Source organism: Monopterus albus, unplaced genomic scaffold (genome assembly GCF_001952655.1).
Source record: "Monopterus albus unplaced genomic scaffold, M_albus_1.0 scaffold377.1, whole genome shotgun sequence".
In the NCBI taxonomy this organism is placed as follows: Eukaryota; Metazoa; Chordata; class Actinopteri; order Synbranchiformes; family Synbranchidae; genus Monopterus; species Monopterus albus.
Genome location: NW_018128257.1, coordinates 266,390 through 279,145, shown reverse-complemented (window position 1 = coordinate 279,145; position 12,756 = coordinate 266,390). Strand labels below are relative to the sequence as shown.

The following is a 12,756-nucleotide window of genomic DNA, read 5'->3' as shown; positions in this document are numbered from 1 at the left end:
TGAGTCAGTATTTGGGTCCTCCCCTAGCCTGAACCTGAAACTATGCTGTTTTGGATAGGTATTTTACTTTTTGTACTTTTCATATTTTCTGCTAATAATGTGTACTTCAAATGCAAGACTTTTACTTGTAACAGTATTTTTACACTGAGGTATTCCAGCTGATCTGAGTACTTCCTCTACCACTGGGGTTCACAGTGTGATAGGCTGTAATTTTGTCAGTTCAGCCTCTCCTGCAGATGGATTAGTAGACTACTGGTAAATGTACCACTATTCAGTCACTGTGCCTGACCCTGCTTAGTTGGTGCATCCTGCGGTTGGGGGAGGGGGGCTAGTTAGAAAACTTGGTCACATATTGCTAAAAGGAGTTGCAAAATGCAACTAGATGGTTGCAGTACGGAGCCCTGATTTGGGGCTGTGGTAATAAAACAAAGGCAGTGTCCTATAGTGACTAATTCTGCACAGTGGCATGTACTACATACAAAGTGCAAGATAATACTGTTTTAGCAGTAAAGCAAAGAAAACTACTGCCTGTTAAACCTTACTCCTAATTTCCACTGGATGCTGCTGTTTTGTTTGCAATGTGAGCACTGCCAGTCTAGTCAGAGGCTGTGTTCCCACCAGGTCTAGCTGTGTTCCGTCTCCGATGCGTCCCACATGTAGCTCTCTAGTCCACTTCACTAAAGATGCACATCTAGTCTATTTGTGACAGTTGCTACATCTGACAAAGTTCCAGCCACCAACCAAATGGTGCTTTTCCAGAAAGATGTCTACGTGAAACACAGGCTACAAATTAGCCTATGACAATTAATGTATTGGCTGTGTTTCAGTTACAACACTGATTCGGGTTTCATACTGACTTAACTGTTTAAACCTAACCATAATTATAGTCTTGGTTACAGCACAAGTAGGAAATTAATAAAAAAATTACAAAGCCTGCTTACTGTAGAAGCTCAAAAACCAGGAAATATAGCCTACACCTAAAATTGGCACCACATCAAGCTGCTTTCTGGATGCACCCCATGGGAGACTAGGACAGATCAGAACCGGGTCACAGACGGAGCACAACACAGCCAGACCCGGTGGAAAGAGGTGTTAGACCCCCAAAAAAAGTAAACGAACACTTCCAGTATATTTATTTTTGAGTTGTTCCACTACTTTTCTTTTTTTCCCTGCTGTGAGCCACTCTATATCCTTTGTGCAGTGTGCCTCGACGGCATACTGTGCTGATAAACTTAACACTTTTGTGGTGCATTTGCACTGCATACAAGAAGCGGTGTATGGTAATACTGAGACATGGGTACAGTCTTACCAGATGCTGATCATTAAGCAGATGGACCACTCGTGTTGTCCATTCACCCATAGGCACCAGGTCAGGAGATGTTCTGTTCAATCGTAGCAGGCATAATGCTGCGCTTTGCTTCACACTGTCCATGGTGTCCCTGAGAGAAGCACATTGCAACTTCATTCATCATAATCCAAAACACTATGTAAAATTCAAGTGGTCTCTAACAAATTCACACTTAAATTATACTCCTTCAAGCTACAATATGTAGCTTTCCGTTAATTATACTGCTTGGTTAAAATAGGCCCTAAAACATGACTGTAGAGGCCAAAGTCAGGGGTGGGGCCTCACAGCCCAGTACATCTAGTCTCTCATGAGATCACATATATGTTCTCAGTTGACCCGAATGCTGTTACGGTTAACCAAGGACACAGGATGTTCCAAGTCTCCTATATCAGCTCTAAAGACCCAGGGTAGTGCTGGAAGAGCCATGACCATGAGTCCATCCTTCGGGGGGAGTTTTTTGTGAAATGACACGCCCCTTATCAGAAATCAGTTGGTGATTGGACGCTTCAGATGTGAAGGATCTGAGTAAAAAAAATCTCCTGACAATATGTTTTCTTGAGTCTTTTCTCCTCACATCTTACGTGGGTAGAACTAAGACACAAGGAAAAGACGCAAGTAGGGAAAATGACAATGCTTTTAAGAGTCTTGGGATGTACTCACTAGGTGAACGCATTTCTTGTTTCCTACTCCTCTCACACTTATGCTTCAAGTTGGTATTAATGCTGGAAGACATCACTATATCTGCATATTTACTATAGCATCACTATGGCTAGTGAGCTCCAAATTCCGCATCAGCTGAGACAGTGGGTGAATCCAAATTCTGTGTTCCCTCACTTCCGACCACACCCCCTCATTCAACAATACAACAGATACCACCACTTATAAGAAAAACGAACATTTTTATTTTATTTTATTTATCCGTTACTTAACCAGGTGAAGCTTCATTGAGATTGACATCTCTTTTTTTCCAAGAGTGACCTGCTCAAGAGGGCAGCACAAGATATAAGATGCAACTATAGAATATAAAATTATGCTAGCCATTGACTTGGCCAATTAATGAAATACAGAAAATCCTAAGGGATATAGCTTTAGACCAAGAGTTGAATACCACTGCGTGCAACTGTTTTTACTTCAAAACACAAGAGTTCATGGAGGCAACTACTTATTTTGTTAGATGTTCTTTGCTTTTTTATGACTAACAGTAACAGCTTAGCTTGTTTAAGTCCTTGACACAGTTAAAATCCATCCATCCATTAGCTATACCTCTTATCCTGAAGAGGGTCACAGGGTGGTTGGAGCCTCTCCCAGCTGACACTGGGCAAGAGCCGGGGTCCACCCTGGACAGGTCGCCAGTCTATCACAGGGTTGACATGTAGACAAACAACCACACACTCACCCCTACAGGCAATTTAGAGTCACTAATCAACCTAAGATGTGTGTCTTTGGACTGTGGGAGGAAGCCGGAGTACCCGGAGAGAACCCACGCAGGCAACATGCCAGGTCAGCCAGGGCTCGAACCCAGAACCTTCTTGCTGTAAGGCCACATTCATTAATGACTATGTACAAACCCTGCCACCAGGATGCGGGGAATTTCAGAAGCAAATGCCTCAGCCATTTCTCTGCTGCCCACATTAGCAATGCAGTGCAGGGCCAGGTTCATGAAGGTCGGATTGCGGCTGGCCAGGTCATTCTTAATGGCATTGTTGATTAGACGGATCAGGTCACTGTTCGAGTTCACCAGCACTGAGATGAACAGGTAACCCTGAAAGGGGACATAGGTAAAAACATTTAGTGCAGTTCTACCATAAAAGGTAAAAACAACAGACTGCATGTCAAGTTATCTGAACACCCCATAGTCATGTTCTGATGGGAATTTCACACAAAAACATCTGGGTGCTAAATGATCAACAACCTCTGGGCTTTTGACAATGGATGAACATGAGGACAAACTTACAATTTGTTTCTCTGTGTACTTGTTGGAGCTGAGGAGGTTGACAGCCTCCATGTGTCCGAAGTCGATATCATGACCCAGAAGAAAGATAAAAAGAAGCTTGCACACATACTTTTTTTTACTGTAGCCATCTAGAGCCTTGTCTCCTATCCACACACGTGCAAATATACACACACATCCACACCAACACAAAGAAAAATATGAATGTCTACAATATGTTAGTCTTATTCATTAAAATTTCTATTTTTTAAATTAATATTCAACATTAGTACTAATATTTCCCTTTAAAGCTTACCTACAATTATGTGAAATGTATCTTTTATGGTCTCCACCCTTTTACAGAACAATCCACTACACCTGCAGGGCAGCTGCACCACATTTTACTTGTAAGTCTCACATTTGAATATCTTTGTTAATCAACTGATGTAAAAACATCAGTTCCACACAGTCAAAAAGAAAAACTGTGCATCCTGATCAAAGTTCAGTTATAAAATTGTAGTGCATAACAAAGGGTCTCTCATGCTACTAACCAGTCATTCGCAGAAGAGTCAATCACACAGCACAGCAGTAGTGACATTGTGCCTGCATCTGGCTCTGAGGCAGTTCAGAATTTGCTAGTATAAAACACTTGAACCATAGACTATACTGTATAAAGATGAATGGCATGACAGTGCCCTAGAAGCAAAGCCAAAATTTAATTATTGCCCCCTGCTGGCTGGATGGAGTATTGGTCATAAACCCTGCTCTGTCCTTGTTAGTGGATGCAACATGAGCCAAACTAAAAATTCAAAGAACACATGCAATAAATTTTTGGTTCCTCTCATTTTAGGTAGTTCTTACCATTTTGACATATTCATTCATTTTTCTGATAAGTCTATTTTTAAAAAGTTTATTGATTATATAAATCAGTTGTGCCCAAAGGCAGATGCCAAACAGAAGCCTAACTGGACTTTGGGCTATTCCACAGGGTACTAAAACACAATTAGTGATGCACCGAAATGAAAATTCTGGGCCGAAACCGAAACCGAAAATTTAGGAATCTGCAAATTTCTTAGTCTTTTCAAAGAATGTGGCGACCGAGGGTATTTGTGATGTAGTTGGGGCACTTTTAACCAATGTTGTTTTGCGGTACTCCTCATATTCAGTTGGATGTCGTGTTTTCAGGTGGTGTATCAAACATGTTGTCGAAAAGTTCTTTGGCACCGTGCCTCCTCTTGATATTTTCGCAAACAAATGTTGCATATTGCAACTTTGGTGTCCCCACCTGAAACTTCAAAATGCTTCCATACCACTGACATGCTTTGTCTTTGATGGGGAGACGCGTGATATAACAGCTCCAGCGTGAGTGAAACCTAACCTGTGCTGCGCGAGGATAGGCGGGGCGTGCCTTTTCGCCGTGTTTTTTTTATTCTGGCCCGAAATAAAAATGGCCTTTTCGGCCAAAAATTTTCGGTGGCCGAAAGTTCGGTGCACCCCTAAACACAATAGTAAAAATGTCAGCACTCATGACTCTCATATGCTTTCCTGTCCCTAAATTTCTGCCTGATTTGCCAGAACTGTACACCTACCTTTAAATTTGGACCGGATATTGGCCAGTTCTTTGTTTATCCTCTTAATCTCTGCCTCTTTACTTTTACCTGAAACAAATCAAGACATGCTACATGTTATGTAGTGCTGTCATCAATTATAACTTTGAATAAACCATCCTTCTTCCTTGTGTGTATGACCTTGCTTGGAGAGTCTGGTTCATGTTGACGACATAGAATCATACAGCTGCTGCACATTTATGTTGTGAATCTCTCATTCCATCACAACCCAAAGGTACTCTATAGGATTGAAACTCACAGACATGTTTGTGGAAGCACCAAGAGATAGCATTTAATCCATGCTCAGTTGGTATTAATATCTACAAAGAGAATATACCCTACACAATAACACCAGCAGCAGCAGCAGCAGCCAGAACTGAAGGCAGAATAGATTCTTTTTGTTTATGCCAAATTCTGTCTGACCCCTACCTGCCTACAGTTGAAGTCAGAAGTTTACATACACTTAAGGCCTTTTCACACCGAACGCGACGTGAATAATTGTGGAATATTAAGTTGTCTGAGACATTGTAACTGAAGCACCAGCACCGTTTTCTATGTACTTATAAGGAATATAACCTTCACTTAGACTGAAGCATCAGCACTGTTTTATATAAATGTACTTATAAGGAATGAAACCTTCACTTAGTTGAAGTGTGTGTGTCCACTCAATCATTAACAGTATGTGTGCTCACTTAATTACAGAATGTACTTTGGTATTAGGGAGTTGTACTTGGTACAGCTCCCATATAAGGGAGTTATCTTTGGGAAAGTAATGATCAATTCCAGCTGCATAATGAAGGAATGTGTAGAAATGTGAAGGGGAGGGGGAGGAATAGAATATAACACACAGTTGTGGTAATTTCAGATCAGATCATCTGCCCTGCTGCTTGCTGTATGATGTATGTATAATTCACTATATCACAATTCCAATAGGTCAGGTGTTTGCATACACTCAGTTGACTGGGCATTTAAACACTTGGAAAACTCCAGAAAGATGTCATGGCTTTAAAAGCTTCTAATAGGCTAATTGATATCATTAGAGTCAATAGGAGGTGCAGCTCTGGATGTATTTTAAGGCCTATCTTCAAACTCAGTACCTCTTTATATGACATTATGGAAAACTCAAAACAAATCAGCCAAGACCTCAGAAAAAAAATCATGGACCTCCACAAGTCTGGTTTATCCTAAGGAGCCATTTCCAAAAGCCTGAAGGTACCATGTTCAGCTGTACAAACAATACTCCGCAAGGATAAACACCATGGGACAACACAGCCATCATACGGCTCAGGAAGAAGACGTGTTCTGTCTCCTAAAGATGAACGTATGTTGGTCTGAACAGTACAAATCAATCCCAGAACAACAGCAAAGGACCTTGTGAAGGCATTGGAAAGAGGTGCCAAAGAGGTACCAAAGTATCTATATCCACAGTAAAACAAGTCCTATATTGACATAACCTGAAAGGCTGCTCAGCAATGAAGAAGCCACTGCTCCAAGACTGCCATTAAAAAGGCAAACTACGGTTTGCAGCTGCACATGGAGACAAAAAACGTACTTTTTGGAGAAATGTCCTCTGGTCTGATGAAACAAAAATTGAACTGTTTGGCCATAATAAATGAATGTGGTAATAACTTGGCCTCATTAATAATGAAAAATACATAGAGATGTTGGAGCAACATATGCTGCCTTCAAGACGACATCTTTTCCAGGGACGCCCATGCATATTTCAGCAACACCCTTTTCCTGTGGAGGAAAGGGGTGTGAGTGCTGGACTGGCCTGTCTGCAGTCCTGACCTGTCCCCAGTTGAGAATGTGTGGTAGGTTTTGAAACAGATTGTGTCAACGAAGACCCAGGACTGTTGTTGCTGCTGTTTCATTTTCAATGTAATACAGGACACAGATGATTTACGCACCACTATTTTCATCTTTAATTATCATTTTTCATACCTATATCTATCCGTCTATCTATCTATTTAAAAAATTAAGTGCAATATTTGTAATTTACATCTCCAAATTTAAAGAGTTGCAGCAGACACAAGACACATGCAGGATGCTACATGGAAACTGAATGACTACAGACCTGTCGCCCTCTCATCTGTAGTTATGAAGTCCTTTGAGAGACTGGTGTTGGCCCACCTGAAGGCCATCACAAAGCCCCTGCAGTTTGCCTACTGGGCAAACAGCTCACCGGATGATGCAGTCAACATGGCACTGCATTACATCCTGCAACACCACTGTGCATGGGTCCTCTTTGTGGACTTCAGCTCGCTGTTCAACACCAGGCATCCTCCACCCTAAACTGACCCAGCTTACTGTTCCTGCCCACACCTGTCAGTGGATCACCAGCTTTCTGACAGACAGAAAGCAGCAGATGAGGCTGGCGAAAACAAGGTGCCCCCCATGGATGTGCGCTCTCCCCTCTGTTCTTTTCCCTTTAAACAAATGGCATCTCAGAGGACCCCTCTGTTAAACTTCTAAAGATCGCAGGGGACTCCGGTCATCTGGATCAATGTACACAAGGCTGCTGACCTTTATGGCATCCCTGGACATGAGCTCAGGACATGTGCAGGACATCTTGCTGGCGTCTTTACGGACATTTTTAACCTGTCCCTTGCCCAAGCAGTTGTGCTGACATGCTTCAAAACCACGTCCATTATGCCAGTGCTAAAATATTCCACCCTGACGTGCCTGAATGACTACCACCCTGTAGCACTCACACCCATTGTCATGAAGTGCTTCGAGGGCCTGGACCTGGCACGCTTGATGACCTGTCTCCCACCCACACTGGACCCCCACCTACCTACCGCAGGAATAGGGGCACGGAGGATGCAGTCTCCATAGCACTGCACTCGGTAGTCACACACCTGGACGACAACAACAACACTTATGTAAGAATGCTGTTCGTGGGCTTCAGGTCAGCATTTAACACGGTCATCCCCTCCAAGTTAACCACCAAACTTGGCGACCTGGGCATCAGCACCTCCCTCTGCAACTGGATTCTGGACTTTCTGACCAACAGGCCTCAGCATGTTAGGTCAGACAACACCTGCTCCTCCACCATTATCCTCTACACTGGCATACCACAGGGCTGTGTGCTGAGCCCATTCCTCTACTCCCTTTTTGCCTACGACTGCAGGCCTGTGCACAGCTCCAATACCATCATAAAGTTTGCAGACAACACCACGGTGATTGGGCTCATCAACGACAATGAGGAGTCAGCCTACAGGGAGGAGGTACAGCACCTGGTGAACTTCTACCACTGTGCCATTGAGAGCATCCTGACCAGCTGTATCACAGTCTGGTATTGAAACTGCTCTGTCTCCGACCGCAAGGTGTTGCAGCGAGTGGTGAAAACTACCCAACGTATCACAAGGACTCCACTTCCAGCCATTGAGGGTGTCCACAGGGAACACTGTCTTCGACATGCTCACAGCATTTTCAAGGACTCCCCTCACCCTGCTCACAAACTGTTTGACCTCCTACCCTCTGGGAGGCACTTCAGGAGCCTCCGGACCAAGAACAGTAGACCCAGGAACAGCTTCTTCCCCCACAGCTGTCTCCTTACTGAACTCTGTCCCCCGTTGACCCCCCACTGCCTTCCTCTATACCACTACACACACCTCACCCCTTGTCATCTCTTCTCCTGGGACTAATGCAATACACTTCTATTACCTGTAACACTGAAGTGATCTGCTAATTTGCACACACTTGACTCACAGAATACTGCTCTGTATTCATTTGCACACTGTTCCTATGCAGATACTGTATATTTATCTTTGCACTATTTACATCCATTGAAGTGTTCACTCATGTAACCTATTATCTTCTTATTCTGCACTATTTCATTCCATCTCATCCCATTGCACTAGTGTTCTATAAACTTAATGTACCTTATCCATTACTGTAATTTGAATCCAGTCTGTTGTACATCGTACATTACCCTGCATATCTTACTGTTAATATCAATTGTACATATCCAAATAGTAAATTAGTTCTGACTGTAGATACTGTGCACTCTGCACTGCTGTTACAGTTCTACAGAGGAATCATCGAGTTTGTTCTCTGCTCATCCATCACTGTCTGGTTTGGCTCAGCTACCAAACTGGACAAGAACAGACAGTGGACAGTCCAGACTGCAGAAATAATCATCGGTGCCAGCCTGCGCTCCATGGAGGACCTGTACACCTCATGGGTCAAAAGGAGGGCAGAGAGGATTTCTGCAGACCCCTCACACCCTGGACACAAATTGTTTGAACTCCTCCCCTCTGGACAGTGCTACAGGTCACCGTACACCAAAACAACCAGACATAAGGACAGTTTCTTCCCCAGGGCCATCAAGCTGATGAACAGTTAACCAATGACTGTATAACAGAACAACAACCTTTGTGCAATACCTTGTAAATATACTTTTGTATATATGTATCTGAACTATGTGGGTGTATATATATACATATATAATTTTTATTTTCCCAATGCACATTATGCCTTTTTGTTTGTTTTGTCTCAGCTTTATCTTATTTACTTGTCTATTCACTGTTTTATGGAAGAACATTGTACATACAGAATGAGAGTCACTGTACCAGGGTCAAATTCCTCATGTGTTCACCACAGCTGGCCAATAAAGCCAATTCTGAAGTAGTACTAAACACCTGCTGTGACTATATATGGTAGCTATTTACTGGAATTGCATAGCTATGTAAACAGTTTGAGCCCACTTACATGTTGGCAACTATTATCAATGTTTAGGCTCCTAAAAAGCAAAATTGTATTGTGAATGAAACTGTAAAATTACCAAAAAGACCTGGTGGACTGATTAGACAAGCAGATCATTATGACATAAACATCTTACAGCACCTCAAATCAAAGAAGAAATAAAAGCAACTCTAACCAAACTTTTATCTACTGTCCTATTTCCTCATGTTACCACTGTTCTAAATGATGCCCTCATAATTATCAGGTAAATATGTTATAAGATGTCAGTTTTCTCATACCGATGACATACAGACAGTACAATTACAGGATCTGTATATAATAATTATGGTTATGATTTGTCCTAATTATAAGATTAGAAGTTGTAATTATGGGACATGAAAGTCACTCTTTTTTTCTTGGTGAGTGTAATGCTCATTTCCTATTCGGACATAGGATAGTTTGTCAAATTCTAATTCTATGATGCCTGTTGCGGTAGCACCCGTATCAGACCGTATTTACAGTAATAGAAGCGAAAACCAAGATGACAATGGAAATGTCAGGCAACTTGTTTACAGTTCCGCCCGCAAACATAACAGCTGGTTAGACAATAAATATGTCGTATTTATGTGTGGGGCCTTAATGGAGTCTATATTTATGCAATTCTTAACCTGATAGCACTATCTTGTAAAGCCCTTCAGTTTAAAATCATTGAACGTTACAGCTCTAGATGAGGCTATTTGTGTCCAGACATGGTGGCAAACACTACATGCAAAACCCATAGCTGCTCATAATTTTAGTTAGCTGGGCACATCACTTTGGTGTTACCTGAATTATCCTCCACAAAAGTGACCCTCAGTTTGCAAACATGTTTTGTTAATGTTAGTGAGAATTAAGGTTTCTGTCAGGTAACTATTTGAAAACTATAAAGTAGTTAGCTAACTATATAAACCCGGAACGTTATAGAGCGATAAAAACACCAAATTGACGTTATCTCCGGGAGTGGTCCACGCCCTTTGACACGACGTTAGCCTCTGGAGGCTAGCAGCTAACCGACACTAGTGTAGGCTAACCTGCCAAGTGAATGTTTAAACCCATTTTGATACGTAAAAGTTATTAACGTTATAGAATTGTGGGTAATGTTACAAAGAGCAACGAAGACATATGTGTACATGTTCTCTAAACCAACCGCCAAATTGTTACTGTTGATAAATGCTAACGCTGTACTCGCCTAAGCAGGAACTGTCTATGAATGTTATAAACAAACTTACAGTTCCTGATGTCAGAGATGAACACGGCCAGGCCACGCATCCCATCCCCTTTAGAGACGGCAGGCATATTGTTAACTCTTTGTTAATGTGACGCTTTCTTTTTTCTATACAAATTATCTAACTAAATAGAGTAACTTTCTTTCGGTAATTTCGCTAAACAGCTAGAAAGCGCTGTACTACAGGGAACCCCGACGTGACGGAGACAGGAACCAGACAAATTGCGGCTACGTTCCATACATCTCCAGCTACACCTACAACACAACAGGGCTGCGTTCCAAACGTGGTGTCCAACTACACTCGGCCCGCATTTCTTTCAGGTGGATCAGTCTAATACATAATGTATGACAGAGAAGACGACATAACCTATTTCCTTATCTGTGAAACCTATTTTAAGGTATGTATAACTTCACAAGATGCTTCACCTTCCTCATTTTAAGGCAGTGCTCTGATAATTTGCACCCTAAATATTAGGCGACATATTTATTCCATAAAATAAGCCTATGACATCATTCTCTTAATATTAGGATATTTGTTTCTCATAAAAGTACTTTATTTTCATCGAAGTATAACTTTATAATAAGCACTTTTATAAGATGAAAGAAAGTCACTTTCGGCTTTTTCTCGTTTAGGGGTCGCCACAGCGAATCGTCACACTGACGACTCGCATGTTGACATTTGGCACGTGTTTTACACCCGATGCCCTTCCTGACACAACCCTGATTTGAACCCGGGCCGCAGCGGCGAGAGCGCTGCGCCTTAACCACTAGCCTACCAGGGAACGAGATAGTTTATAAGATAAATATTTATAAGGAAAAAAAAATACGAGTTCAGTGTGTGAAAAGCTAAAACAAAAATAGCCTACAAAAATATTAAGACCATTAAGAACAAACAAAGGCCAATGAGAACATGTTCATCCTGTGGTTTTTCTTAAAGGTGTCAACAGAGGGGGAACATTTGATATATAATGAATGTTGAATTGAATAAAATATAAAGACATTTAACTTTCTATTTCCGTTCTGCTACTCATTGTCTTGGGGATATCACCCACGAACTGCCCAAATACAGACAGCATGTCAGTTGTCCCACCAGGGGCAAAAACACACTGGACAATTGCTACACTGTAATTAGGCACTCCTATCGCTTTGTCCCCTGTGCAGCGCTCGTCTCTGATCACTGCATGGTCCATCTCATCCCAACATATGGCAGAAGCTTAAAGCTGTGAAGACTGTAGTAAAAACAGTGAAGAGCTGGACTGAGGAGGCTAAGTCAGAGCTACAGGCCTGCTTTGACTGCACAGACTAGAATGTTTTTGAGGCTGCGTCTACAGGCCTGGATGAATTCACAGACACTGTGACATCATACATCAACTTTTATGAGGACATGTGTGTGTTCTCAGCACATACAACAATAATCAAATCAATCAAATGTTATTTGTATAGTGCCAAAACACAACAAAAGTCATCTCAGGACACCTTACAAAGTAAGGTCTAGACCTGACTGTTATCACTATTATTACAGAGGGAAAACCCAACAAATCCCCCCGAGCAGCACTTGGCGACAGTGGGGAGGAAAAACTCCCTTTAAGAAACCTCCGACAGACCCCGGCTCTTGGTGGGCAGCCTTCTGCCTCGACCGGTTGGGGTGAGTGGATAGAGGAGAGAAAAAAGAAGAAAAGCAACAAGACACAACAAACAATCAAACACTGGTCAGGTTGATGTGGCCAGTGACTGCCAAGTAAACCAAGCCCTGGGTCACAAGAAAACTCATGCAGCTTCGTCATGTCAAAGAGGAGACCTACAGGAGCAGGGACAGGATCCTCTACAGCAGGGGTGTCAAACTCAATCACAGAGGGGGCCAAAACTCAAAGCAGACGTTAGGTCGCGGGCCAAACAGGACCAACATTTATTGAACAGA

General features: G+C 42.3%; 1 protein-coding gene across 1 annotated transcript in view; it reads right to left on the bottom strand.

The window, feature by feature from the left end:
• The window catches only part of LOC109951336 (AP-2 complex subunit alpha-2-like), a 29,513-nt gene extending 18,301 nt beyond the window's left edge, over positions 1-11,212 (bottom strand). Inside the window, exons 1-5 of the mRNA XM_020585797.1 lie at positions 10,843-11,212; positions 4,868-4,936; positions 3,303-3,445; positions 2,917-3,110; positions 1,310-1,439 (exon numbers count right to left, since the gene is read on the bottom strand). Coding sequence (XP_020441453.1) covers positions 1,310-1,439; positions 2,917-3,110; positions 3,303-3,445; positions 4,868-4,936; positions 10,843-10,909 — 603 coding nt within the window. The 5' untranslated portion in view covers positions 10,910-11,212. The remainder of the gene's footprint in view (positions 1-1,309; positions 1,440-2,916; positions 3,111-3,302; positions 3,446-4,867; positions 4,937-10,842) is intronic.
• Between the last annotated feature and the right edge of the window lie 1,544 nt (positions 11,213-12,756).